The sequence below is a fragment of the Talpa occidentalis genome, unplaced genomic scaffold, assembly GCF_014898055.3.
Source record: "Talpa occidentalis isolate TD23 unplaced genomic scaffold, MPIMG_talOcc4v2.1, whole genome shotgun sequence".
Lineage (NCBI taxonomy): Eukaryota > Metazoa > Chordata > Mammalia > Eulipotyphla > Talpidae > Talpa > Talpa occidentalis.
The window spans coordinates 100,883,968-100,909,629 of NW_026555331.1; the positions used below are offsets into that span (position 1 = coordinate 100,883,968).

The 25,662-nt window shown below is 39.1% G+C and overlaps 1 protein-coding gene and 2 pseudogenes across 2 annotated transcripts in view; 2 read left to right on the forward strand and 1 right to left on the reverse strand.

Moving 5' to 3' along the window:
* The window catches only part of KLHL7 (kelch like family member 7), a 62,373-nt gene extending 39,091 nt beyond the window's left edge, over nt 1-23,282 (forward strand). For both annotated transcript variants that reach the window (XM_037509064.1, XM_037509073.2), the window contains exons 8-11: nt 10,630-10,870; nt 13,121-13,322; nt 20,627-20,724; nt 21,871-23,282. In XM_037509064.1, the coding sequence (XP_037364961.1) occupies nt 10,630-10,870; nt 13,121-13,322; nt 20,627-20,724; nt 21,871-22,154 (825 nt within the window). In that variant the 3' untranslated portion in view covers nt 22,155-23,282. The remainder of the gene's footprint in view (nt 1-10,629; nt 10,871-13,120; nt 13,323-20,626; nt 20,725-21,870) is intronic.
* Nucleotides 6,407-6,850, reverse strand: LOC119257359 (cystatin-C-like; annotated as a pseudogene).
* On the forward strand, nt 15,416-15,960 carry LOC119243348 (40S ribosomal protein S15-like; annotated as a pseudogene).
* Nucleotides 23,283-25,662: the final 2,380 nt, after the last annotated feature.

Sequence of the window (25,662 nt, forward strand, 5' to 3'; positions counted from 1 at the left end):
ACTGCATCTGCAGGAAACCCTAGTGAAAATATCAGCAACCATCAAAGGGATGACAGCAAACTCCGTAAGCTACCACCTTTTGTAATTACCATAAATTAACCAAACAGTCCCATAAAAAGACTCAGCTGTGTAGGTATTTGAGGGCTGAAAACAAGAAGAAATAAGGAAACTAGGAATAGCATTCTGTGGTGGTGTTTTAAGAGACTCTGGTCATCCTAGAAGCAGCTGGAGGGTAGTGGACCCATGAACCTGGAGCTAGAGGGAGAAGAGCTAGGCTGACAGTAACCAACAAAGGAGATAAATGATCACCCTGTCACCTATACCATGTCACCTGAAAATTGCTGCTAAACTATTTTTGGTAAATGTTTGTATAATAAACCAGAGGTATGGTAATATCCTAGAAGCATGAAATCATTTTTAGATAAGGTTTGGTATGGATTATTTTCTTTAAAAATAGAAATCATAATCAGGTATAAGAGATAATTACCCTTAGCTGTTGCAAACAAAAGAACACATTTTGTGACAGCATATTGTAGTGTTAGCCCAAATTAATGTTTTGGTGATATTTTGGCTTATATTACCAGTTCAACTAGAATTTTAAATCTGTGAGTTGGCCAGTGGCAGGAGATATGAAAGACATATATATTGTGGTTCTGTCCTCAAATTCAAAGTGCTTGAGGTATGCACAGACACATGAAGCAGTTAAAGAACGTGGATGCTGAAGTGGTGGGACATGACTTTGAATATAACCAGTTAAGTGCCCTGATATAGGATATGCAGTGATGGCCGTGGTGGAATGAAAAGAAGAGGTCTGCCCTTGGTTGGATTGATCCAAGGAAGCATTGAATCCTAAGTGTGAATAGGTTTTTCAGCTTGATAAGTACAGTTATTAAATTTTTTCATAAAATGTTTCATTAGTCTCATTTAACTGAATTGAATCCAACTTAAGTTTGTACTTTACCAAAAGAATTAGACATAATATAGAGACCTGAAGGACTAAGTCATTGGTTTTTTTGTCTTTTGTAAGAGCTTTTTGTTCTTTTTTATAGGAAAGCAACTGTTTTGTTTTTTTTTAAAGAATTATTTATTTTTATGCAAGAATTGGGGTACAGGCCAGAGATGCGGGGGGTGAGAGGATTCACCAGAGACAGAGAGGGAAATAGAACTGGCAGTCAGACCGAAGTACACTGCTGAGGGGAGCAGCGGACGAGACAGGAGAGGTCTGTCCCACCATGTGGGTTTCTCCTTGGCCGGCCAGGAATCGAACTCATACTGCAGTGGCTGCGGATTGCTTCATAGGTTGCATCTTAACCCCTGCGCCACCAGGGAGGCCCAAAAGCAACTGTTTTGTAGAAAGAGCATTTCCAGTCTAGGTATGTGACTTATGCAAGTCAGTGTTAATCTTTCTAAATTTCATTTTTTGCTCTAAAAGCAAAAGTTGAAATCTTTTCAGGTTTGCGTGAATATAAGTTATATTCATCAGTTCTTTGATCTTAATTCCCTCTCTGTTTTGTCTTCCCCTTCCTCTTCCTTAACTCTTATAAAACTTTTGGCCATATGTATTATCTCCTGTACTCTGCACATGGGAGCACAGAGTATATGTCTAATTGGTAAGAAGATTTTTATTAAATAAGTATTTATTGCACTTGGAGTTGAGATAATCCTTCAAAGTGTAATATGCCTTGTTGTGCCAAGATTAAACATTACAAGTCAAAGTTCATTTAAAGACAAATCTTGTGTTGAGATCATCTGCAGGCTGTAAGCATAGGGATACTTCCCTAGTAGTTCATTTGTTTTCTACTCAAAGGACAAGGACTTTTATGGAACCTGATATCCATGTCAGATTTTACCTTTGCACTGACTTCCGTTTTTTTCTGAGTGCTTAGGGTTTGAGTTTTGTTTTTTGGTGGCATGATTTTAGTTTGAGAGTAGAGGAGAAGAACATTTTGTAACTTTATAAAGCAACGGTGATTCCTAATTAGTAATTGCTTTTGAGCTGGTTTCTGGCCTCACTTTACATCCCATGCTTATTTTAACTAATCGTTAACAGTTGGGAAATGCCTATTTATATATTTGTTATTCCTAATTTTATTTAGCAGCTAACAACAACACAATCTTTTCCCCTACCCTGACTAAGGAAGCCTTCTTTTCTAACTAGAATGCTATATTTGTTGAAGAACACAAGTTACAATAGTATTTTCTCCTAATGGCTGATTAAATCCCTTTATAGACTTTAGGTTATTAATATGTTTGCAGTAATATTTGTGTAACTTTTTAAAATGTATTTCTTTAAAAATGGATGAAGTCTGTACAATTACTTGGCATGATCAAGTGTTTATTTCTATAAAATTAGAAACCTTAATAAATGTGCTATTTGAAGGAAGACAAAGACTGTTTATTAGTTTTAATTTCAAGTTTCTCTTCAAACACTTACCACTATTATAGGCATCTGCTGTGACAAGCAGTTGATTTCCTTGTATCATACTTTGGTACCTTTTGCCTGGTTGTCATGCTTACTTTTTCTGCACATATACTCATTGTAGAAAATTCAAATCTGAAAAAATATAAAGAAGGAAACCAAATCATAAAGACAATCATCAATAGTTAGTGAACATCATTCCAGTCCTCTTAGGTTACACATATGACATTGTGCCATATATCCTATTTTTACAAACCTTCCTTTTACTTACAGTGTTTTCTTATCATGATATTTTTATGTCAGTGAAAATAATCACCCTCTTGAAGGTCAATAGAGAGGATTCCATCATAAGGATATGCCATAATTTAATACCTGTCTTCATGCACATTGGTTCTATTTCAAGTTTTACCCTGTTAAACTAGTCCCACGGTGAAACACCCTCAAATATGCCAACTTTGTATACTGTTCAACTTTTTTTAGAGTAAATTCCTAGAGGAACAGTAAGAAATAAAAATGAAAATTATTTAGATTTACTCAGGAAAGAAAGAAAAGCCTGGCCCCTAAATCCAGGTATTGTTTGCTGGTTGGCCATAGGTCTCCCTGTTCCTCAGAGGTACAACTACCACAGGACCAGGAGCCATATTGAAAAGATGCACACTGCAGTCAGTATAATGTAATGTAAGGACGGCACTGCAGCGACAAATTGCTCAAAGTAGGAGCCAAGTGCAGAATCTACAGTAATCTGACCTTTGTCAGAAATGAAGTTGCCTCAGTTGGATGAGGTACAGCTTTTTACAAACCTAACCTAGCACCCAATAAAAACATTCCTTTCAATATTCAATTGGCCCTGGGGGAAAGACTTGGGGAAAATCTTTATGATCACAAAAACTGGTTTTAGTGGTTGAGTTTTGTGTTTATAAGTGGTAAGATATGGAGGCTTTATTGGACCGCAGTGGCCATCCTGCCAAGCTCCTGATTTTTTTTTAAAGATTTACTTATTTATGCATACAGGAACTGGGATGTAGGTCAAAGGGGGGGTGAGGGGGTGGAGAGAGGATTCACCAGAGACAGAATGGAGCAGAATGGGCAGATCTACTGAAATACACTGCTGAGGGGAGCAGCTGGCGAGACAGGAGAGGTCTGCTATGCCATGTGTGCTAGGTGCCTAGCCAGGGATCAAACTGATGTTGCAGTGACTGGCCACAGCTTGATAGCACTGTGTCTTTAACCCCTACACCACCAGGGAGGCCCCCTCCCTCCTTATTTTGTAGATAAAGCTGTTGATGCCCTTCAATGTCAAGTGTCCAGTCACTTCACTAGAATTACATCAAGAACAAGAATGACCCAAATTGCTCCACTCCTAGTTCAGTATTCTTTCCAGTAGGTCATTTAAGATGTTTAGAGAAGCAGGGAAGTATAGGGATTAAGAGCACAGCTTTAAAGTTGGAAAGATTTAGGGCCTCCCCGGTGGCGCAGCAGTTGAGCGCTGGGTTGCGAAGCTGCCCGCAGCATCTGCAGCGCCAGTTTGATCCCCGGCTGCTCCTCGGCCACCAGAGGAGGGTCCCACATGGCACGCGGACCCCTCCTGCCACCCGCTGCTCCCCTCAGCAGTGTGCTTCGGTCTTTCTGCCTGTTCTGCTCCCCGCTCTGGCTCTGGTGAATTCTCTCACCCTCCCGCGCTTCTGACTGTACCCAGTGCTTGCATAAATAAATAAATAAATCTTAAAAAAAAAAAGTTGGGAAGATTTAGGTTTAAATCTTGAATTCACTGCTTTTTATGACCTTTGATATGATATTTAACATCTCCAAGCTTTAGTTTTCTTTTCTATAAAATTAGGATATTACCTCATAGGATTCTTGACCTCAAAAAAGCAATGAACTAGTAAAACCACAAACAGGAATTATTCAGAAAACAATAGAAGAAACCGGTAGAGAGAGAATAGTTTGTCGTAGCCACATGCACGTCTCTTTTCCTTCCATTCCCACTGATCTGTATAACCTCTGTATAATGCCCACAGTTATACCAAAGAAGGAAGCAGTAGAATACTAGGTACTTTGGGTCCTGCAGTTTGTTGATCTGTATATGCATGGACCTCTCATCCTCCAAACCTCATTTAAACAAGGTTCTGAATACTAATGCCTTCCCTAATTTGACTTGGTTTCCTTGCAAAGCAATCTGAAATAAGGTTCTCAAGTCTTAAAAATAGACTTTCATTTTAGATTTTGGTTGTCTTCATTATTAAAATCTGCATCTGTACTGTTTCTATTCTTTGAGAATCTGTGTGCTTTCAAAATACATATTATATAAAATCAATCCTTACTCAAGGAAAATAAAAGACTGATATTTTTACCTGAAGACATTTAGAAAAATTATAACAGCCCCTCATCTCAAGAAGTACTTCCCTCGTGTAGCATTGCACTGAGCTGAAAAATCACACAAGGAATCTATGACAAAGTACCAAATCATCAAGTCCAGACTTAAGTGTGGTAGGGATTCAGAAAAAGAAAATTGGGGAAGCTTACAAATAAGAAAGGAGTTTTAAGCTTGAAGTAAGTCTAGAATGTGGTGTACCATAGCAGAGGTGAAAAAGAGTAGGATCTAGGATGACAGGATTTTATGTATGGGTGTTTCTACATGTGTATTTGTGGATACATATATGGTTGATATGTCAAAACTTAAATCCTTTACCACTGTCTTTTCTAGGCTTTCCAGTTTTCCCATCTTCATTTCATCTCAACAGCTGAGCTTTGAACCCTGCATGGAATACATAGTCAATAAAATTTAACTAAATTAAATTGTTTTAGGGCCACAATTCCCTGCCCACACACATAAACCTCTCCATCTGTAACTATTCATGCATCTTACTGCTATCTGAAAGCTGCATGTTCCTTTCACTTGTCTTGTAGTCTAGGAGTGCAAGGAGCCATAGCCCTTCCTTCACCTGCACACCCCAGGTTGCAAGTGTCCCACCAGTAGGGTAAGGCCTGGTACTCTTGTCCCCTGAACTGACAAGCCTGACTTTCATCTTTTTTCTCTTCTGTCCTTGCTTTCTCAACTATACACATTATCTTCTAGACAGAAAAATAAGTTGTTGAAAGAAAAACAAAGTACCTTGTCAGCACTCTATTTGAATGAGGCATAGATTAGGGGAATTAGGTTTCCCAGAGAGGTCTACCCATACACATACTTGGAAAAAAGAGATCATAAGCATCCCTCCCCCTTAGTATGTACAACTAGTGTCAGATGTGTTCAAACTCAGATGTATTTAACACCTGACAAGTGCATTTAATGACCCCAAATGTAAAACATTAAATTTTAACTGAAATGTAGTCTATTTTATATTCCAAGTAGAAATTCTTACAAAGACCATTGCACTTATCTGCCTAGAAGATAAACTGTTAAGATATTATGTATTCTAAGTATCACACTTTTTTATCTAACATGTATAATGACCATTAAGCATATTTGGAGACTTGGCAAAGATTTGAAAACTTGATTTCTAGAGAAATTGGAGCCTACATTGCAAGTAAATAGAAACATACCTATTTCTCTGTCACACACACTGTACATACCTGTGGGCTTATATTAATAGTTCCAAGAAAACAGTTTATTTTCATTTTTAAATCTGAAGCATAACCAGGTCCTACTTAACAGGTATATAAGAACACTCACTCCCCACCCAAACCCCTGACTAGTATTAGAAAGTTAGAACTATTCTGTTACCAAACTCTTTTTTTTTTTTTAAAGGTTATTACTCTTTTATTGAGCAAGACAGGAACAGAGCACGTGCACTCACTGTGCGCTGGAGCATGTGGAAAGCAACTAAAAGAAAGAAATGAGTTAGAGCCATTTAGTTCAAAAAATGCCCAAACGTAAGTCTCTTAGGTGTGTCTTGCAGCCAATGCATTTAGGGGACTCCACTAGGGGTGTTACCCATCTTAAGTTTTAGGAGTTCTGCTGGGGGGCGGTCAGCGTAGCCCGGCCTGTCACATGGTCTTCCAAGCACTCTGGCAGCTAGACTTCACTGGGGTGATCGAGCCCAGCCAGGGGACAGAGTACACCCGGAAAGAGCAGAGTGATTTCCTCAGGTTCTGCTGGTCATGGAAGGGACAATTGTCCAAGTTGGACTGGGACTTGGTGCTCGTGTTCTACCCATCTCCACGTCCAAGTAGTTCAAGCCGGCCACGACCTGCTTGCGCTTGCGCATCACATTGAGTGCAGGGCTGTGGAACGCATCTTTCTTCCCCTTGCACTCGCTGACTGCGAAGTTCAGCGCGCGCGGCACACTGCGCGCCCTCCTCGTGAACGTCATCGTCCATCGGGCGGTGCACCAGGAGCAGCGACTTGCCAGGGCTCGCGCAGGCCCCGGGACTCACGGTCAGGGCCAGGGCGGCCAGTAGGAGCAGCGGGGAGCGCAGAGGGCTGGCCATGGTCTGCTCCGCTGTGGACTGGCGCTGGAGCCGGCAGAGAGGCTGCAGCGCTTTTATTCCCAGCCACCACCCTGGGGCCTCCCGGCCCGGGTTCCTCCAAACTCTTTTAGTATTTCATTCTTTGGAACCTCATCTCTTAGTATAAAATGTTTAAGCTCATTTGGCTAAAATAAAACGTATATTGTTTACTTTTTGAATCCTGTTCCACATGGGCAGTTACTTCTTATTTGAAAAGTGACAGGTCACAAAGATCATTTAAAAGTGTGTATGACCAGGGCCTCCCTGGTGGTACAGGGATTAAAGTCTCAGCGCTATCAAGCTATCACCAGCCACTGTGACCTGAATTCAGTCCCCAGCCAGGGAGATGACCCACATGGCGCAGCAGATCTCTCCTGTCTTGCCTGCTGCTCCCCTCAGCAGTGTATTTCTGTAGATCCGCCTGTTTTTTCAGTAGATCCGCCTGTTCTGCTCCCCAACTCTCTGGTGAATCCTCTCATCCCCCCCTGCACCTACACCCTAGTTCTTGCATGCATGCATAAATAAAAATAAATATTTTTTAAAAAACTACTTATTTTAGGGCCTCCCTTGGTGGCGCAGTGGTTGAGCACCGGGCTGCGAAGCTGCCCGCAGACTCTGCGGCGCTGGTTCAATTCCCAGCCACCGGCGAGGGGCCCACTTGGCGTGCAGATCTCTCCTGCCACCCAATGCTCCCCTCAGCAGTGTATTTCGGCAGTTTGCCTGTTCCCCGCTCTGGCTCTGGTGAATGCTCTCACCCTCCCCCGTTTCTGACTGTACACAGTGCTTGTATAAATAAATAAATAAATCTTTAAAAAAAGGAAAAAGAAATTTCAGCAGAAATCTTTAAAAAAAAGCTACTTATTTTATACTTTTATTATTATCCTCAGTAACAGAAGGAATAGAAAACTGAGAGATGGTGATATGAATGTATTAGCATTTATTTTAGAGCCAGAAAAGACCCAAAGCTGTAACTGTCTTCCTTTTGACCTCTGCCTCAACTAATCAACAATCTGACACAAGATTAAATTGAATTGTCTCAAGCCAAACGTTTTCATATGTACTCTAGTAAATTAACAAACTCTTTTTGGTTTATCAGAAACTAGCACATATTACAGGTCTGGCTTAAGAGTATTGTTTCAGTAGACAGTTTTTTGTTTTGTTTGGTTTTGGTTTTTTGTGCGGTACCCTTGCCGGTGGCTGGGGAACGAACCGGCGCTGCAGAGGCTGCGGGCAGCCTCGCAGCCCAGCTCTCAACCGCTGCGCCACCAGGGGAGGCCCTCAGTGGACAGTATTTCAACCTCACGCTACAGTGTCTCATAAACCTTGGGCAACCCCAGTGCTTCTGACGCTATATCTTTTGGATTCAAGCAGTACATACGGTAGCCATTTTAAGAATAATTATGGAGAAAGTGTGTTAAATACTGACTTTATAAATAACGAGGGAAATCTATAGCCCCATAAAATGGTTTTTAAGCTTGCAGACATACAAAATTAATATAAATTGCTGGAAAAACAAGAATGGGAAATATTAAAGAAATGCATCTTTAACATAAAACATGTGCTTTCTAATACATTCATAAATATTTCAGAGCTTTACAGGCTTGAATTCTCCAGTAACAGTCTTCATTAGCTATTTTAAATGCAGTCTAACCAGTAATCCAACCAGATATGGGGTACACACTTTCTGTTTTTAAGAAAGGTGGAAATAATTCATGATATTGCTACCACCAAAGATGTGACACTTTGACTCTTACCACATCACCTAGTTTTTTAAAAAAAACTTCTAAATGTGTTTGCAAAAATAGATTGGTATAAAATAAAATGTCACCCAACTTCCAAACATCTCAGACATAGCAATTTGCTACAAAATTTTCACTGTGAACCAGCCTTAACTAAAAATCAAAAGTGAACACAGTTGTTTCTGTAATTCAAAACTGAAACAAATAAGGTGGGCATTGGTAATTTAAGTCTTAATTTTTTATTAGAAGAACTATACCCAAATTACCCCATCATAATCTAAACACAAACTTTAATTAATCGAAAATATACATAAATCATATATGCATATTTCAAATGCTCAAAAGTGAAAAAAAATTAAAAACTGCTTGTAAATATTTCTAACCCTTTTGGGGATTATACTCATAGTCTAGTGAAGATTATAAACTAGAATAATCATATTGGGATTCCTAATTTTTTTAAAAAAGATTTATTTATGCACACAAGAGCTGGGGTGTAGGCCAGAGGTATGAGGGCAGGGGTGAAAGGATTCACCAGAGACAAAGTGGGGAACAGAACAGGTGGGTTGACTGAAATACACTGCTAAGGGTCGCAGCGGGTGAGACAGGAGAGGTCTGCTGCACCATGTGGGTTAGCTCCCTGGCCAGGGATCAAAGTCATGCTGCAGTGGCTGCCAATAGCTTCATAGTGTTGAGACTTAACCACTTGTGCCACCAGGGAGGCCCCATTGGGGTTCCTAATTTTTAAAGCACATATCTGGGTAAATAGCTTGAATAGAAAACAACCTATCACATAAGTAAAATTCAATGTTCAGCACTTTGGAACACTCTTCATCTTTGTATCACCAAATTAAGGTTATACAGCTTATTTTTCTTTTTGTTTTTCCTTCAGTTGAGATGAATGAAGCAATTTGATTTGCTAGATTTATAACTTTGACAGTCTGAAACTTAGGCCAGTCTGGAAATAGTGTTGGCTTTGTAGATTTACGTTCTTTCTTTTTTTTTTTTTGAAAATGATTTAATCTTTGAAATGTGTTTTGAATTTTAGTGCTACAAGTTTTTTGTTGTTTTTTTTTTTTTTAAGATTTATTTATTTATTTATACAAGCACTGGGTGCAGTCAGAAGCGCGGGAGGGTGAGAGAATTCACCAGGGCCAGAGCGAAGAGCAGAGCAGGCAGACTGATGAAATACACTGCTGAGGGGAGCAGCGGGTGGCAGGAGGGGTCTGCGCACCATGTGGGACCCTCACCCTGGGGGCCGGAGTTCGAACCGGCGCTGCAGAGGCTGCAGGAAGCTTTGCAACCCAGTGCTCAACCGCTGCGCCACGGGGGAGGCCCAGATTTACATTCTTTCATTGTATCTTCTCTCAGACGTGATAAAATATTTGATCCAAGTAGAGAGTTGCTGTTAAGTGCTGACCTTTCTTGCAGCTAAAGTAGAATTATGAGACTTACTTCAGTAGCTTGTATATTGTTGCTCATCTATTTAATCATTAATGGAATTTCTTTCACACTTGAGAAATCTTCAAATGCTTTAGTGAGTATTACTTTGGTGGCAATGTAGTAGCCATTGACCATGTTGCAAAATTCTAAACTTTAATATGTGTTTTGAAAAGGGAGAGGAATTAAATAATGGAGGTTTTTTAGGCTTTTGGGTCTGAGGATTTAATGTTTTTTTTAAAGTTCTAGGATATATTAATTTTTATGAAAGGTTAAATTAAAAATGTTAAAATGCCATTGCTTACCATCAGTTCCAAATAACTGGAAAGCTCTACAGGTAAGATGCTACTACTTCATAGGTAGATATATGCCTCAATGATCCTTTTACTAGCAAGAACAATACTCAGTGTTTTTCTAAAACGAAGATTATGTTTCTCAATTTTATGTGCATAATACTGTACTTCACTGTTGCTACTAACTTTGATAGTAAGTTAACACATTCTTATATGTTGTGTTGACTATATTTTTTCTTCTTTCTTTCAATTACATTTTTCCATTACTGAAAGCTTCCTGTCCTTGTTGCAGGACTATAGCTGGACTGACATCCGCTGTCCCTTTGAAAAACGAAGAGATGCAGCATGTGTGTTTTGGGATAACGTTGTATACATTTTAGGAGGCTCTCAGCTTTTCCCCATAAAACGAATGGACTGCTATAATGTTGTGAAGGATAGCTGGTATTCCAAATTGGGCCCTCCAACACCTCGAGATAGCCTTGCTGCTTGTGCTGCAGAAGGCAAAATTTATACCTCTGGAGGTTCTGAAGTCGGTAAGAACTTATTCAGTATTTTTGCTTGGGGGAGGTACTTTAAAGCTAAGTATCTTGGCTTTCCTATTTAAATAAACAGTTGGTTTTTTGTCCAGATGCTTTTTGACATAATATAAATGCATATCTGTCACATTTTAGAGCCTATTTTCCTAAATGTTTACCTTACTCCTTTATAAATCATTAATTTACAAGAGTTTTAACTTCCTAGATTATGTTAATTATTTTTTTTTGTTATGACAAAGACTTTGTTGATCTCATCTGAATTTTAGTTCTAGATTAGTTGTTTTAAATATATAATATTTTTTACCTTAAAGATTTCAGAGCTTGCCTTACTTAGATTCTATAAGACCTCTTTACTCCAAGCTTTTTTCCATTCAAGCTTTTAAAATCAATATTATCTTTGCTGTCTTTGTATCACAAAAACATAAAAATGATCTTCATTTACTTCATTAACTTTTTAATGTAATGACTAATAGTGATATTTTATGCTTTTTAAAAAAATATTTATTTTTATTTATTTATGCATACAAGTGCTGGGGTGTAGGCCAGAGGTGCAGGGGGTTGGGTGGTGAGAGAATTCACCAGAGACAGAGTAGGGAGAAAAACAGGCAGACCTACTGAAACACACTGCTGAGGGTAGCAGCAGGTGAGACAGGAGAGGTCTGCTGTGCCATGTGGGTTAGCTCCTTAAGCTCCTGAGACTTAACCCTTTGTGCCACCAGGGAGGCACTATTTTATGCTTATTGATCAGAATGGGTGAGGGTGTTGGTGTAAAAACCTTTCTCACTGATGGATAATTTGTTTGTGTCCAGTAGAGGTCTTTTTCTAAATGAATATTTTTTTTGTGCAGACTAAACACATGATAGCTTTTACAGGCTTTCATCTTTTCAAATAATTTCTTTAGCTAAATAATAGGTTTATAAAGAAAACTAGGAGGCCCAAGTAAATAAATCTAAGGTACTGAATTTAAATGTTAACCTAGTCATTTTATTTTCTTTGATGATTTTTATATTAGTCCAAAGAATGTTTTACTTTTGGTCAGCATATTTATTTGTTTTAAATGTTTGTACATCCCCTCAACTAGATATCAAATCAATATAAATAATATACATAATTTTCTAAATGTGACTATCTAAAAGCATTCTTGACAGAATGTTATAATACACCATAAACAAATACAGTAAAATACAAAGGGAATAGAAAGCTATCACTCTGTGGTATGGTAGATAACATCATTTCTTGATCATTTTCTCCACTAAGTCAGTTTTTTCACTTAGTCATTTTAATGCATCTACTATACATCTGTGTATTTATTCCTAGTCTCAACCAACTGAATATGCCAAATCAAAAATGTTTAAAACGTCAAAGAAGTTTCTGTTAGTCATGACCATTGTTTCTTCTGTTTGCTATTCTCCCATCTTTGCCTTTTATAGGCCTTGGTGCATTTAAGAACTATTTAAGATTGTTTTGTTGTGATTTTGTTTTTAAATCATTTGGTATTAGCAAAGTACAGAAGAATAGGAAATGAGAAATAGTTTGGTAAACCTCTACCTTCTTTTTCCTTGGGAGGAAAAAAAGTACTTGATTTTTAATATTGTCATTTCTAAGCTCTTATTAAGTTCCTATGGTATGCAGAAGTCATAAATTACAATTAGTATATAGCTTTTACTCTTAAGATGTGTCATAAAAATGCATCAGAACCATATAGTGATATCTTGAGGGTATACCCAAGAATGGACCAACTTGACTTTGGAACTTAACCCACACAACCACTGAAAGTGGTCAGGAAGTATGGTATTATTAGTGCTATAGTGGCTGATAAAGAACATTAAATAAGCCCTCAAATGTTATCAGATAGTAGTTTTCATATTTTAAGGTATGGATTTACCATCTATAAATAGCTGTGCTTTCCCACTTTACATAAACATCTGAAATGTAGATAATACCATTCATGCACAGCTGGACTTGAAAGACATATGTATTATTTTTTTTAAACCAAACCAATTTATTTTTCTGATGTTCATTTACCAATAAACGATTCTAACAAATCCTTTTAAAAATACTTTACACGATCTATACAAAGTTAGCTTTTTCTTAACCTACTTGTACATTTTCCTGTTGTCCATAGAGTATAGAAATGATTAGAAAACTTAAGTTCTTTCCAACCTTTACTTAATGACCCATACAACAGTCATCAGCCCATTCTAAACACACATACACTAAGCCTGATGGACCCCTTTTCTTTTACAGGAAACTCTGCTCTATATTTATTTGAGTGCTATGATACAAGAACTGAAAGCTGGCACACAAAACCCAGCATGCTGACTCAGCGCTGCAGCCATGGAATGGTGGAAGCCAATGGCCTGATCTATGTTTGTGGTGGAAGTTTAGGAAACAATGTTTCTGGGCGAGTTCTGAATTCCTGTGAAGTTTATGATCCTGCCACAGAAACGTACGTATCAATTTAAAACATTTCACAGTTCCTCTCATTCTAGAAACTCAGTGGAAAGCTTATGTCAAACAGATCTGTTTAAAACAAACAGATTTGTTTTATGTACTGCAGATGTACATACTCTTTTGAATGTGCTATGGTCAGGGGCATGTTTATAAACTGGCTTGGCCTTATACCCTCTGTGAGCCCCCTCTCTTTCTGCTCATGCTTCTGCAAGGAATACCTTTGGATGAGATAAGTTTGGCTAATTCATCAAATTCATAAAAAAAATTTCTTTCTGCTTGAGAGGTCAGAAAATGTAGAAGAGGGGAAAACTACTTTCAACTGAAACTGCAAATCCTGGGGTATGTCACTGTTCATGGATCCTCACCCATGCACTTAAAACTGCAAGACATGACTCAAGCTCAAGATGCAACAACAATGGTGTTTATCATCAAAGGGGGAATTGGAGAAAAGGAAAGAGCGTCTAAGGCCACTTATGGCCTGCTGTCCTACCCAAGATAGTGTTCACAGTGTCCAGTAGTCCAAATCAAAAACTTCTTGTGCAAGATGGTTTTGACCCTTCAAGAGCCTGGAGCTGGTGACATGCCAATAAGCAATGGGCCAAGATCCAACTCACAGTGGTTGCTGCAGATGATCCCAAGTGGTGATCCCAGAGGCTGGACTGAGTAGTGCTAGACACTCAACCAGACAGTGCCAGAAGCAACAGCAATTAGGAGGGGGTGCCAGAGAATTAGAAGTGGTGGACATCTCTCAGAGATGGCCAGGCACATGTCAGCAGTGCAGCCGCAGGTGACAGTGCCAGAGGACCAGGTACCAGTGTTACAGCTCTTAGAGATGCCAGGCATAAGCTAACAGCAGACTGCTCTTTTAGAGGTGGTGCCAGGGGACCAGGCACCAGTGTACAACTCTTTGAAAGACACTGGGCATCGATCAGTGGTGCCAGTCAGCAAGTGATGACAGAGGCAGAAGCAGCAGTCATGCTGCAGTTTTAAGTGGAAATCTCAGATATAAAAGTCCCAGACATCCACAGAGGTCATTAAAGGTCTTTCCAGAAGAGGGTCTGGGCAAGTCTGTCTCAAATACCCTGAAACCTTGGCTTATATCCCCTTCAGGGCACCAACCTTTCAGGTCCAATTGGTTCATTTACAATTCCAGCACATTATTCAAAACCCCACCAGACTGTCCAAATCCAACCTATGCTGAGGCCAGGTAGTCTTGCTGAGGCCATGGGCCCTGCTGTGGAACCAAGGCAGGGGCTACCAGGAAATTGAAGCATGAGCTGCTGTCACCAATAGAGCCAAGAGGCTGGCTGAAAGGCATCGTGCTGAGCACGGAAGCCCTGGTTCACCACTGGCTTTTCTCTCCCCATGGCTTGTGCTGAGTCGGGGCAAGTTTTGCCACCTCTGAAGCTCTGTGGGCTCCTCTGACATAATTAGTAGTAAATTTGCCTTTAATTAGACATGATCCATTAGTTTATGGCATTAATTAATCATACCCATAGGAATACGGTATTTTTTGAGTTTGTGCTTATTATAATAGTATGTTTAGATTCACATTTATCAAATAAAATTATTAAATCAATTGCGAAGTAAATTACTGCTTCTACAAAGGCAAAATGCTAAGTAAATAAATAAGTGGTCAGTCAGTATTTCTGACCTTACAATTAATGGAACTACCAGTGTAATCAAAAGAAATGTGCTGGGCCTCCCCAGTGGCGCAGCGGGTTAAGCACAGCACTGTGAAGCTGTCTGCAACCTCTGCAGTGTCGGTTTCATCCTGGCCCGCCGGCGAGGGTCCCACATGGCCCAGCAGACCTCTCCTGTCGGGCCCCCTTCTCCCCTCAGCAGTGTATTTCGGTCATCTGCCTTTTCTGCTCCCCGCTCTGTCTCTGGTGAATCCTCTCACCCCCCATGCCTCTGGCCTATACCCAGCTCTTGTATAAAAATAAATAAATCTTTACCAAAAAAAAAAAGAAAGAAAGAAAAAGAAATGTGCTAATCAGTGGGAGATGTAGCAAGTACAGTGACGTTTAAGTAAGGAGGAAATGAACACAAATGATACTACAAAAAGATCTTCTGTTGCTACTCAGAAACCCCAATACTCAGACGCCTGATAAGAAAAGTCACTATTTATGAAGAGTCGACGGGATGGCGGAAGTGGAGCAGAAGAAGCAGCGGACCTTCCGCAAGTTCACCTACGGCGGTGTGGACCTCGACCAGCTGCTGGAAATGTCCTACGAGCAGCTGAAGCAGCTGTACAGCTCCCGGCAGCGGCGGCGTCTGAACCCAGGCTTACATAGGAAGCAGCATTCTCTGCTGAAGCGCTTGCGCAAGGCCAAGAAGGAGGCACCACCCATGGAGAAGCCAGAGGTGGTGAAGACATAATTGCGGGACATGATCATCCTGCCTGAGATGGTGGGCATCATGGTGGGCGTCTACAATGGCAAGACCTTCAATCAGGTGGAGATTAAGCCTGAGATGACTGGCCACTACCTGGGCGAATTCTCCATCACCTACAAGCCTGTCAAACACGGCCGGCCAGGCATTGGGGCCACCCACTCCTCCCGCTTCATCCCCCTCAAATAGCCTGCATGACCAGTAAAGGCACAGACTTCTCTTTAAAAAAAAAAAAAGAAAAGAAAAGAAAGAAAAGTCACTAACTCATTCGGAAAAATTGTTCTTCTTTTACCAGAACAATTATTGGGCAAATATGAAAACTTAAATGTTATGTCAAGAGCTGCACCAGAATGCTTGTGTTCTATATTTAGGAAATATTGCCAGACTGTGCAACAAAGACACCTTCTGTTCCTGTTGCTGCTTTTTTAAAATTAAGAGATGAGGGCCTCCCTGGTGGCACAACGGTTGAGCGCTGGGTTGCGAAGCTGCCCGTGGTCTCTGCAGCGCCGGTTCCATCCCCGGCTGCTCCCCGGCCACCAGAGTAGGGTCCCACATGGCGCGCAGACCTCTCGGCCGCCCGCTGCTCCCCTCAGCAGTGTACTTCGGTCCTTCTGCCTGCTCTGCTCCCCGCTCTGGCTCTGGTGAATTCGCTCACCCTCTTGCACTTCTGACTGTACCTAGTGCTTGTATAAATAAATAAAAAATAAATAAATCTTTAAAAATAAATAAATAAATGAAAAAGAAATTAAGAGATGAGAATTTAATTATAAAATACTATCAGTTCTAAGCATTTAAGCCTACCACCTATTTGTAAAGGGTTTAAAGACACATAACCAAAAACAACTTTCCCAAACAAAACTGTAGTTTCAATAGTTCTTTTCTCATTTTTTTAAAGATTTATTTATAATTTATGCATACAAGAGCTGGGGTACAGGCCAGAGATGCAGGGGGTGAGAGGACTCACAAGAGACACAGTGGGGAACAGAACAGACAGACTGACTGAAATACACTGCTGAGGGGAGCAGTAAGTGAGACAACAGAGGTCTGCTGCGCCATGTGGGTTTCTGCCTGGCCAGCCAGGGATGGAACTCATGCTGCAGAGGCTGTGGATTGCCTCATAGTGCAGTGCTTAACCCCTTGCACCACCAGGGAGGCCCCCTTTTCTCATTTTTTTGCTTAACTGGTTAGGAATAGCAGTAAAAGCAACTTACCATGAAACTAATCTTTTGCTGAAGTGTTAAGACTAGGAAATCTTATGAAAGGATCAAAATTACTGCTCACTATATTTCAAACACCTTTGTACTTTGCCAGGGTACATAGCACTATCCCTCTCTTCATCCTGTCATCTGTCTACCTCAGCTTCTCCCAAACCACGCAAAGGTGGGGGGCCAGGGGGTCCTATAAACCCTCCTATAGAAAAATATTATAGAATACTATTCAAAATACTATACTATCATCTCATCCACCCTTCTGCCTAATTATTTTTTATTCTGAAAAAAATCTTTTAAAATAGAACCTATAACCATATAACTGCCAGGCATCTAATTTTTGAGATCTTTATTCAGATGATATTAGCAAAGGAATTCTGTAACTTCAATATTTTTTAAGACTAGATAAATATATTCGGTTTGGGGAAATAATTCAAAACATACAAATTAACATTTCTCTTGTTTTGTATTGAGCTTATGCATTAAATTTGAAAGTGAAGAGCTAGCATTAATAAAGTATCCAACCCTCAAAATGGAAAATAAGTTGTATACTGCTGTGATTTCCCAATATGTAATTTATACATTCAAGCCTTTTTTCGAAGAATGTTTCTTCCCAGTTTTGAAAATTTTTCTTAGGTCATTTTGGAATTTTTTTAGTTGGAAGAAACTAAGAAATTAAGCCTATGGAAATATAAAACACTACATGACATACACCTCAGCAACATCTTTAAAGACTCGTCACCCAAAGCAGTGATAGGGAAGGCAAAGAAAAACAGCTGGGACTACATCAAATTAAAGAGCTTCTGTACAGCAAAAGAGACAGTAACCAAAACAAAGAGACACCTCACTGACTGGGAGGAAATTTTTGCACACAACACTAATGATAAAGGACTGATCACAAAAATCTACAAAGAGCTGACGAGACTCAACAAAAACAAAGTAAATAATCCAGTCAAAATTTGGGCAGACGAGCTAAAAAGGAACTTCTGTAAAGAGGAAATGCAAGTGGCCAACAGGCATATGAAAAAATGTTCAGCATCACTTAGGGGAAATGCAAATCAAAACTACAATGAGATACCATCTTGCACCAGTGAGAATGGCACATATTAAAAAAAACTAGCTACAACAAATGTTGGCCAGGATGTGGAGAAAAAAGAACTCTCCGGTACTGCTGGTGGGAGTGCAAACTGGTCCAACCACTATGGAAAACTGTGTGAAGATTTCTCAACCTGCTAATGATGGAGCTTCCATATTATCCAGCAATTCCACTCCTAGGTATTTACCCAAAGGACACAGAATCATTAATTCAAAAGGGCACCTGCATCCCTATGTTTATAGCAGCACTATTTACAATAGCTAAGCTATGTAAACAACAAATGCCCAAAAATAGACTGGATCAAGAAGATGTGGTACATATACACAATGGAATATTACTCAGCAATCAAAAAAGATAAGCTCATGCAATTTGCAGCAACATGGATGGAGCTGGAAGGGATCATGCTCAGTGAAATAAGCTAGAAAGAAAAAGAAAAATACCAGATGGTCTCACTCATAGCAGGAATTTAGAAAACCTAAATAAGGGACCAGGAAAAAGACTAATTATAATAAAGTAAAAATCAAAATCAACAAGCAACTATAAACCAGAGACACACTACGGGGGCAGGGGGGGAGGGGGCAGGAGGGATTAGGGTCAAAATAAGGGGTGTGGAAATTGTATGGTGATAATATAACCAAGATGAAAATGCATACATTGTGCAAAAATGAAAAATGATGTAAAAGATATAGAAAAGAAAAGAAATTAAGCCTATGGAAAATAATATATATAGTGTGAGCGGTGAGGACTTTTAGCCTCCTATCACTAAATTTCAGGATGGAGAAAACAGACCTCGCTCATATTCTATATGTGAATTACAGAGGAAGGAAGTGTGTTTGGTGAAACTTCTTAATTCTAAACCTTTAGGAGACTTAGCAATGCATAAGAACATGGTCTTCTCTATATCCTGGATGTATTCGGAGATGAAAGGGATATGTAAATTGAATTTTTCCAAGTCAACTACAAGTTTAATGTTGTTGGATAGCTTACTCTGTAAAACTCACTGCACAGGGGCCTCCCTGGTCACGCAGCGGTTGAGCGCTGGGTTGCGAAACTGCCCACAGCCTCTGAGGCGCTGGTTCGATCCCTGGCTGCTCCCCGGCCACCGGAGGAGGGTCCCACATGGCGCGCAGACCTCTCCTGCCGCCCGCTGCTCCCCTCAGCAGTGTACTTCGGTCCTTCTGCCTGCTCTGCTCCCTGCTCTGGCTCTGGTGGATTCTCTCACCCTCCCACGCTTCTGACTGTACCCAGTGCTTGTATAAATAAATAAATAAATCTTTTTAAAAAAAAAAAAAACTCACTGCACAGAGAGGCAGTGGAGGCCTAGTACTGGTTCTCACTTCCAAGCTGTGTGCTAGTCTTCTCTCTTGTGTGTCTACATTTTGAAAAGTTAAATCTTTCAAATTGTTTAAAGAAAGAAATACAAATAACCATATTAGAGAATTACACTTATGCCACATTCTACTTTTGTTGTTGTTTGGGGTCTTCTGGTATATTAGCTGTTAGGAGCACCAGCCTGTAGCCAGTACTATCATTTGCATGGGTGTGTAGCAGAAGAAGGGATTGAATCTTACAGAGAAAAAGAAACAGTGGTCCGTGTACACGTGTATGATGCTTCTACCTGTGAATTAGTTGAAGACCCTTCAACACTTGTGTACACCTGTATGCTCAATTTCACTTTACAGTGGTGACTGTAAACATAATATGCAAATACTTTATTAAACTTGACCAATTGATTGTACTTTTGCTACTAGAGCTGCCTAAATTTCTAAGTGTAGATTTGATGATGGCTCTGTGACTAGTAACAGATAGTGCTAGAAGTGCTAGATAGTGCTGTTGATTGCTAGAAGCCCATGATAACTCTGTGCTTTACTTACTCATGCATAAATATTAATTAAAACCACAGCATTAGTGTTTCATATTGACTTAATACCTTCCCCTTCTTTTTTATTGCCATTTACAAATTATTGTTTACTACAGGAAATGGTTTTCTTCCAAAGATATGTTATTAGTTTCCAGGTATCCTCTATTTCTTATATCCTATCATAGTTGAAAGTACCCAAGTACTTTTTTTTTTTTTCTACATAATTTATTGTGAGATGATCAATGTCAATAAAACATTAATTTTGGTCATTTGCTTCATGTCTTCTTGACTGATTCTTCATTTTCCTTCCAAAATGTCAAATGCCACACTTTTGAGGAGATGAAGAATTTTTAAACACCATAGTTGAAGATTAGAACTTTCATTGGCAGGCAATTACCTCATTACATGCAGTTGTTTTCCCACTGTGTTTCAGTCATCTTCGTTGACAAGATTTATTACAAACATTCATCCTCAAAACTCATGTCTCGGCTGTACCTCTAAGAGCTCGGCGACGGGGCCGCCCGCCGCGCCGCCCTCGCCGCATGGCCAGCCCCAAGTACTTTTATAGGTACCCAAAACTACTGTTAAATTTTGTTTTCTTGCCTTCCAGTCACTGTATGTGTGTGGATATAAGTGAGTGGTAAATAAGCACTGAAGTAGGATAACAGACCTTTCTTATAAACCAGTAGAACAGTCATTAGCGTCCCATGAACAAGTACACTAAAAAAAATTTTTTTCAGGTGGACTGAGCTGTGCCCAATGATTGAGGCCAGGAAGAATCATGGACTGGTATTTGTAAAAGACAAGATATTTGCTGTGGGTGGTCAGAATGGTTTAGGTATGTAATGTTAATTCATTGTTCAATTTACCAGTGAGTTTGTTAGACTTTCTTATCATGTTTAATATTTCTTAAACTCTTAATACAAGCATTTATCACATATATCATTACCTATTTTTATGTTCATAGGAACTATACGAACATGGCAGTACTTTTAACATCTGAAGGTAGGAAATAGCTACAAGTCATAGTGACTATTTCAGATAGCCCCCTATAAATGGTATCACACTAGTTTAGGAACTATGGAGTGACAGAAATATTGGAATTTTATAAAAACTTTTAAAATACTTGTTTCAGGATTTTTTCTCAGAATCTGAATGAAGTATCACATGATGATATCACTATTTCATAAATGAATAAATTTGACATTTTATTTTCTTTAGTAATATTGTCTAGAGAATCTTAAATAATCTTAAATAATCATACATAATCTTTATGTATGGCCTCCCTGGTGGCGCAAGGAGTTAAGTATCAGCACAATGAAGCTATCGGCAGCAAAAGTTCAATCCCCAGCCAGGAAGCTAACCCACGTGGCACAGCAGAACTCTCCTATCTCACCTGCTGCTCCCCTCAGCAGTGTATTTCAGTCAATCCACCTATTCTGTTCCCCATTCTGTCTCTGATGAATTCTCTCACCCCTCACACTTCTGGCCTACACCTCAGCTATTGTATGCATAAATAAATAAATCATTTAAAAAAATTGCTTTATCTGAACTGAATCTATGTAGTCCTCAAACTTCACTCTAGTTAGTACCTTTAAGCATTACTTAAATGTAACAGAGAAATAACTTCTTTCCCCTTCTGTGTTCTTATTCATCGATGTATTCCATAAAATGCTGAAAGATATATGGCAGAAGGAGAAATGACATGATTAATTCTAATCAAAATTAATTAACAGGAAAATATATTGATTCATTTACTTTTTTCCCCCAAATAAAGAGTATTTTTAATTCTGTAGAATAAATATAAATATTAATGATTCTAAAACAATTAAATTTTATTGTGTTAAAGTAAGAAGAATTTACATGGTAGACATTTTTGCATGTTTGAAAATTTTCTTAATAAAATGTTAGGAAAAATATAGAGAAATATTGCTGTTAGAGATCTTGTTAATAGAATTGTTCATGTTGTTATAATCTTTTGAAGGTGGTCTGGACAATGTGGAGTATTATGACATTAAATTAAATGAATGGAAGATGGTCTCACCAATGCCATGGAAGGGTGTAACAGTGAAGTGTGCAGCAGTTGGCTCTATAGTTTATGTCTTGGCTGGTTTTCAAGGTGTGGGTCGATTAGGACACATCCTTGAATATAATACTGAAACAGACAAATGGATCGCCAACTCCAAAGTCCGAGCTTTTCCAGTAACAAGCTGTTTGATCTGTGTTGTTGATACTTGTGGAGCAAATGAAGAGACCCTTGAAACATGAAAAGTGAGTATACTTCGAAGATTCATCAGAGACTCAAAAATATAGCCACCAGTGCTTTGTTCCAAGAGTTTGTTTAAAAATTTTAGTTTGATCTTTTGTTTTTTGGAAGGAAGTTTCAAGTAAAATAAGAAATAGATGTTTCTTTTATATGGATTTCCTTATTTAATTTGAAGTAATGTGAAGACCTTATTTCACCCAGCCACATAACCAAAAATATATCTATCAAGACTTGAAAAATTATAAGCATTTGGTGAAAATATGAATTATTGAATGAATTTCACATTTCTAACTATGATTATGGCAGAGTGGGGGACTGGCTCATCAGCAAAGGAGCCTCACCTTAGCTCTAGATTCTATTTTTCATATATCATAGAAGTGCTTTGTAGTTAGGTCTGTTTGTTTCTGCTCAGTCAAGAACCAAGAAATATTATGAATTGTTAGTCAAAACAGGCAGCTCTGATAGAGCAACTTTAGTCTCACATAATTTTGCTTGTTTTAATTGTATTGCATTTAGTACCAAATATATTCCATTTTAAAAGAGAACCAGAGTGAGTCAAAGCATATACAGGCTCTCTCACAAAACTTCATAAAAACATTTTGGGACTTAAAAATATTCTCTATTCCTCATGAAATATAGTCAATCCAACTAAATATATTCTCCATCTTTTTAATATAAAATGTCAGGCTTAGCACCCATTATTATTGTTTTATCCAGTGACTAAAAAGTAATTATGCCTTTTCAGTCCACTGATAAATAAAATCCAATCATAATAAGGACAATGAACTAGCAACAGATAAAACTATAGTAAATTTCTAGGTAACTAGCACACTTATATAATATCAATATTGACTTTGAACTTCTTATGAATTAAAAAGTACATAATTTCCTTTCCTTAGCAGGATGTATCAGAGATACTTGGCCCAGGTGTCTCTAATAGTTATGTAATAATTTGGTATAAATATATGCCATCTTGTATTTGTTGCTTTTATGTGGTCAATAAATCTTTTACAAATCCATCTATTCATTTCTTTCCTACTAATGTTTTCCCCTTTTACAGTAAGGAGTGTATGGAATGAGCTATGTAAAGCTGTCATTTATCTGATATTATTAAATATTTTTAACTTAAAGTAGCCTTCTAAGTTTTATTCATTTTAAATGTATTAAGTAATGTTTTTTTAATTTGTGAAGCAATGTTCTATTTTAATTTTTGTCTTTATGTAAGGGATATAACATTAAACCCTAAAAATGTTTAAATGAAAACACTTACAAAAAGCATATAGGTATATTTATATTTATGTGGGAATTTGTGTACATAACAATTATATTGATATATAATTATATTGAGATATAATTCACATACCATACAATTCACCCATTGATATAGTGAATTAGTATACTCAGAATTGTGCAATCACCACCACAATTTTGGCACATTTTTGTCACCACAAAAGAAATCCCATGCTCCTTAACAATCACTCCCCATTTTCACCCTGTATTACTTTCCTAAGGCTCTGATAGCAAGTTATCACAAACTTGGTGACTTAAAACAACAGAACTTTATCTTTTTTGTAGTTCAGGAGACCAGAAGTCCTAAATCAAGGCATTGGCAGAGCTGCTTCTTTCTGGAAGCTCTGAAGCAGAAACTGCCAGGCTGCTCCCCTATCTCCTGGTGGTTGCTAGTAATCCTTGGCATTCTTTGCTTGTAACTGCATCAGTCCAATCACTGCGTCTGTCTTCACACGGGCCTTCCCTGTGTGCCCCTCTTTGTTTTTTCATGGTTTGTAAGGATAGCAATCATTGGATTTAACCCAATCAGGTATGGCCTCATCTTAACTAATTACATCTGCAAAGACCCTGTTTCTAAATAAGATTACATTCTGCAGTTCTAAGTGGATATGAATTTTGATGGGGAGTTGGGGACATTATTCAACCCAGTTACATCCCTCAACCACGTAGCCCTAGGCAATCATCACTCTGTCTCTAGATTTGCCTATGCTGAACATTTTTTAAAAGATTTATTTTTATTTATTTACACATACAAGAACTGGGGTCTAGGCCAGAGGTACAGGGAGCGAGAGGATTCGCCAAAGACAGAGTGTGGAGCTGTGGAAAGGTGACGGAAAAGGAAAAGGTGATTATTGTAGGATTTGAGAGGAAGGTGGAGCTTGGTAAAATTTAAATGAAGTAGTTTTGACAGGCTCAAAGCAAAGAAGAACTATGAGTACAGTTATCAACATATTTGAACTGAGAGGTGGATGGAGGGTCATGTTTCCTTGAAAACTACAAAGTTAAGAAACTAGCTAATGTGTTTTTTATGAAGCCATGGTCTGAAGCACTGCTCCTGGGTAGAAATCAAGGCTGCTTCTGGATGGCAAGTGATTTAGATCCAGGCACAAGGGGGATGTTTCATTCTTACTGACATAACTGTAACAGGGTGGTCCCCAGGAAAGGGGGAAGTTCCAGGTTCCCTGCCCCACCCAAGGGAGGGTGGAGCTGAGCAGGAAGAGGAGAAGCTGCAGAAGAGACTGAGGAAGGAAGCAGGATGGAGCCAGGAGACCTGGAACTTCCCCCTTAGATATGGTGGAATAAAAATTAAAAGGGGGGATTGTAACAGGGTGGTCCCCAGGAAAGGGGGAAGTTCCAGGTTCCCTGCCCCACCCAAGGGAGGGTGGAGCTGAGCAGGAAGAGGAGAAGCTGCAGAAGAGACTGAGGAAGGAAGCAGGATGGAGCCAGGAGACCTGGAGGAGGCGCTTGGAGCCTAGAGACACGTGAAGAAACTGCGCTTGTCTTTTGGTCGTGGACTGGGTGACACAGATGTGGGTGAGACCCGTAGGAGGTGACAATGGCAGCTTTTATCTTGATGTTGATTTTGCTCTTTTCCTTCCGGGCTTGTCCGGTTGTTTGTGACCCTTTTCTGTGGGTCCCCACTGGAAGATGCTTTAGACTTGTAGCAGGCTTTGGGGCCTTGTTCTGGGCCGATCCCATATGGATGGACTTTTACCCACGAGGGGACGGGTAACTTTGGGTGCTTCATTTAGAAACTAAATTCTTTGCCTTACCTGTATTGTTTCCTAGTTTTATTAAAGTTCCTTTTCATTAAAGTCTCCTATGTTTTGTGTTGATGCGGCGGATGGCAGAACCCATTTAGAATAGGCAGGTTTGCGGGGTTTTGGGCTGCCCCTCTCCCTGTCCTATAACATAACTTCAAATAGCAACATTTATGTGGACTTCAAACAAAAGTTTCTCATTGTGTAAGCATACAGTAATCATTCAAATATGGGGCTTGTTCTGATACGTTTCCGTTTCGTTCCGTTCTAAAAAGAAATACTGTTTCCTATAAACATTAACAGGAGTTTTTATCTGGTATCCATCCTGATGAATTGGCTAGATGGATCTTTCAATTTCTCTGCAGTTATAAACTAAAAGTATGAATCGTCCTATCAAGCTATCAAGCCACAGCTAATCTTTCTCTCAAGGCCTAGGTGAAGTTCTGTTGTTTCTTGATCC